The sequence below is a fragment of the Dendroctonus ponderosae genome, unplaced genomic scaffold, assembly GCF_020466585.1.
Source record: "Dendroctonus ponderosae isolate FM_Combo_2020 unplaced genomic scaffold, Dpon_F_20191213v2 Dpon_F_20191213_8, whole genome shotgun sequence".
Lineage (NCBI taxonomy): Eukaryota > Metazoa > Arthropoda > Insecta > Coleoptera > Curculionidae > Dendroctonus > Dendroctonus ponderosae.
The window spans coordinates 12,004,848-12,006,810 of NW_026019016.1; the positions used below are offsets into that span (position 1 = coordinate 12,004,848).

General features: G+C 34.7%; 1 protein-coding gene across 2 annotated transcripts in view; it reads right to left on the reverse strand.

Annotated features, from left to right (window-relative positions):
- Nucleotides 1-1,529, reverse strand: part of LOC109536165 (dr1-associated corepressor) — a 17,748-nt gene extending 16,219 nt beyond the window's left edge. Inside the window, exons 1-2 of one of the 2 annotated variants that reach the window (XM_048669430.1) lie at nucleotides 1,357-1,529; nucleotides 1,223-1,295 (exon numbers count right to left, since the gene is read on the reverse strand). In XM_048669430.1, coding sequence (XP_048525387.1) covers nucleotides 1,223-1,295; nucleotides 1,357-1,398 — 115 coding nt within the window. In that variant the 5' untranslated portion in view covers nucleotides 1,399-1,529. The remainder of the gene's footprint in view (nucleotides 1-1,222; nucleotides 1,296-1,356) is intronic. The other variant, XM_019902258.2, reaches the window with a different exon arrangement.
- Nucleotides 1,530-1,963: the final 434 nt, after the last annotated feature.

A 1,963-nucleotide genomic window follows, 5' to 3' on the forward strand; every position in this document is an offset into this window, starting at 1 on the left:
TTTTTTACTGGTTATAACGAACTTCCGGATATAACGATCACTTTTTAGGATAGTTGTATATTCACTTTCCGTTTATAACGAACTTCCACGCTCAGCAACATCAATCCTGGGGAGTTGTTTATATTAGTGAGAGCGAGAGACAGCCAATGACTTGTTGTTTTTTGCTGCGTTATGTATGTAAATCGTTTTAGAATGGAAAAACAAAAACGCAAAGCTTTTTCACTAAATGAAAAGTACGAGATTATTAACAAAATAAAGCGATAATGAGAAAGATGACGATTTAGGTGAAACGTATTCTACTGTAGACACTAATGCTGTTCCAACCATTTCTGAAATGACAAAAAACGTGTCAGAAACTCGGAATTTTCTACAATCACGCCAAGTTCCTAATCATATCTGGGAGTCATTTTGTGATCTTGAAAACTACATAAATAACATCTATTTTTGCAGCAGAAATGTACAAACAAAAATTACAGACTTTATGAAGTAGATTTCAAATTGAATTTTGTTTATCTTTTTGTGTTCTTTTTAGTCATACCTTCTAACCTCTACTACTCTATGTAAAAATAACGAAATAAAATACACCACGTGTTTTTGTATTATTATTCGCGTATAGCAAACTCCGGATATAACGAACCAGTTTTAGTTCATTTTTCAAGTTCGTTATATCCGGACTCAACTGTATTTTAAAACCAAGTAATATTGCTTGCAGTTTGCGTTCCATACTGGCCGAACCCACCTGATTTGAGGTAGGGTTGAGCCACTATGGTTCTGAGTGCCTCAGTTATCCTATCAGTTGCTTCACTCGTGATAGGATAACTGATCCTATCACGAGTGAAGCAACGCCCTGTTGTTTTACTCACTGACCTGCTGGCTAGTTATTAGCGAACTATAATTAAGATTACCGACAGATTAATGAAGAATATTCTAATGCAGCCTAGAAACAGATAAGCAATTGCAGGGGGTGTGCTCGGATAACAGATGATTTAGTCCCAAGGCAGTAGGGAAATCATTAATACATTGCAAAAGTCAATTCGACAAACTAACTATCGGTCCTGCAGGATAACAAAAACAATTAGCTTTACTTATACACAAACATGTAAAATAAAAATAAACTATGTTTGAGAATACCTAGTTCAAAAGGTTATACCAACATTTTGTGGGGCTGTGCTATTATAGGCATAAACACTAAACAAAAAAGCCAACATTATAAAAAGGATATAAATTATAACTGGAACTGCCTGTGCGACTTTTCCCACCTCYTCATCTGTTTGCATAATTTTCTTGATGCGTCCCTAAAACAGTTTTTKTAAACACTTACATTATGTTGATGCAATTTGCTTTTGGTCTACGTACTGCGGGAAAACGTGCATTGTATTTCTTCTTTTTCGACGGCATTGCTTTTCTTTTTGAACTCACAATYTTCCCGTATTTGAGAAAACTAAAAAAGTCTTGTAAACGTTCTATAGATTTGCGACAATGACTTCCATTAGTTTATAGGTTAGATACACGATACAAGTGACATATATTTTCCAGCGTAGGCTTGCTCGTTAGCTATTAGTTTCGCCTAGCGATCATTCATTTCTCTTAAATTTTGTTGCGTGAGGAAGGGAGAAAAAAGATGACCGACCAGTGGACACTATTTAATGACTTGGTTATTTTGAAAACGCAACTTGACAACGTACTTGGAGACTGGTATCACATATTATCAAACTTTTACCAGTTATTTCCATGCATCTGTTTGGCTTATGATTGAGGCATTTATTTATGATAATTTTTAAATAAAAGGCAAACATTTACCTTACTTTAGTTAAAAAAGACCAGTTTTACACGAAGTAAACGATTGGAAGCCCTAGAAGTCTGGACACTATATAATAAATGACTGAAGATTGATTCTGATTTTTCATAGTGGATTTTCAAAACGTTGAAGTTACTTTTCAGCCTTCCTGTCTTACATCACATT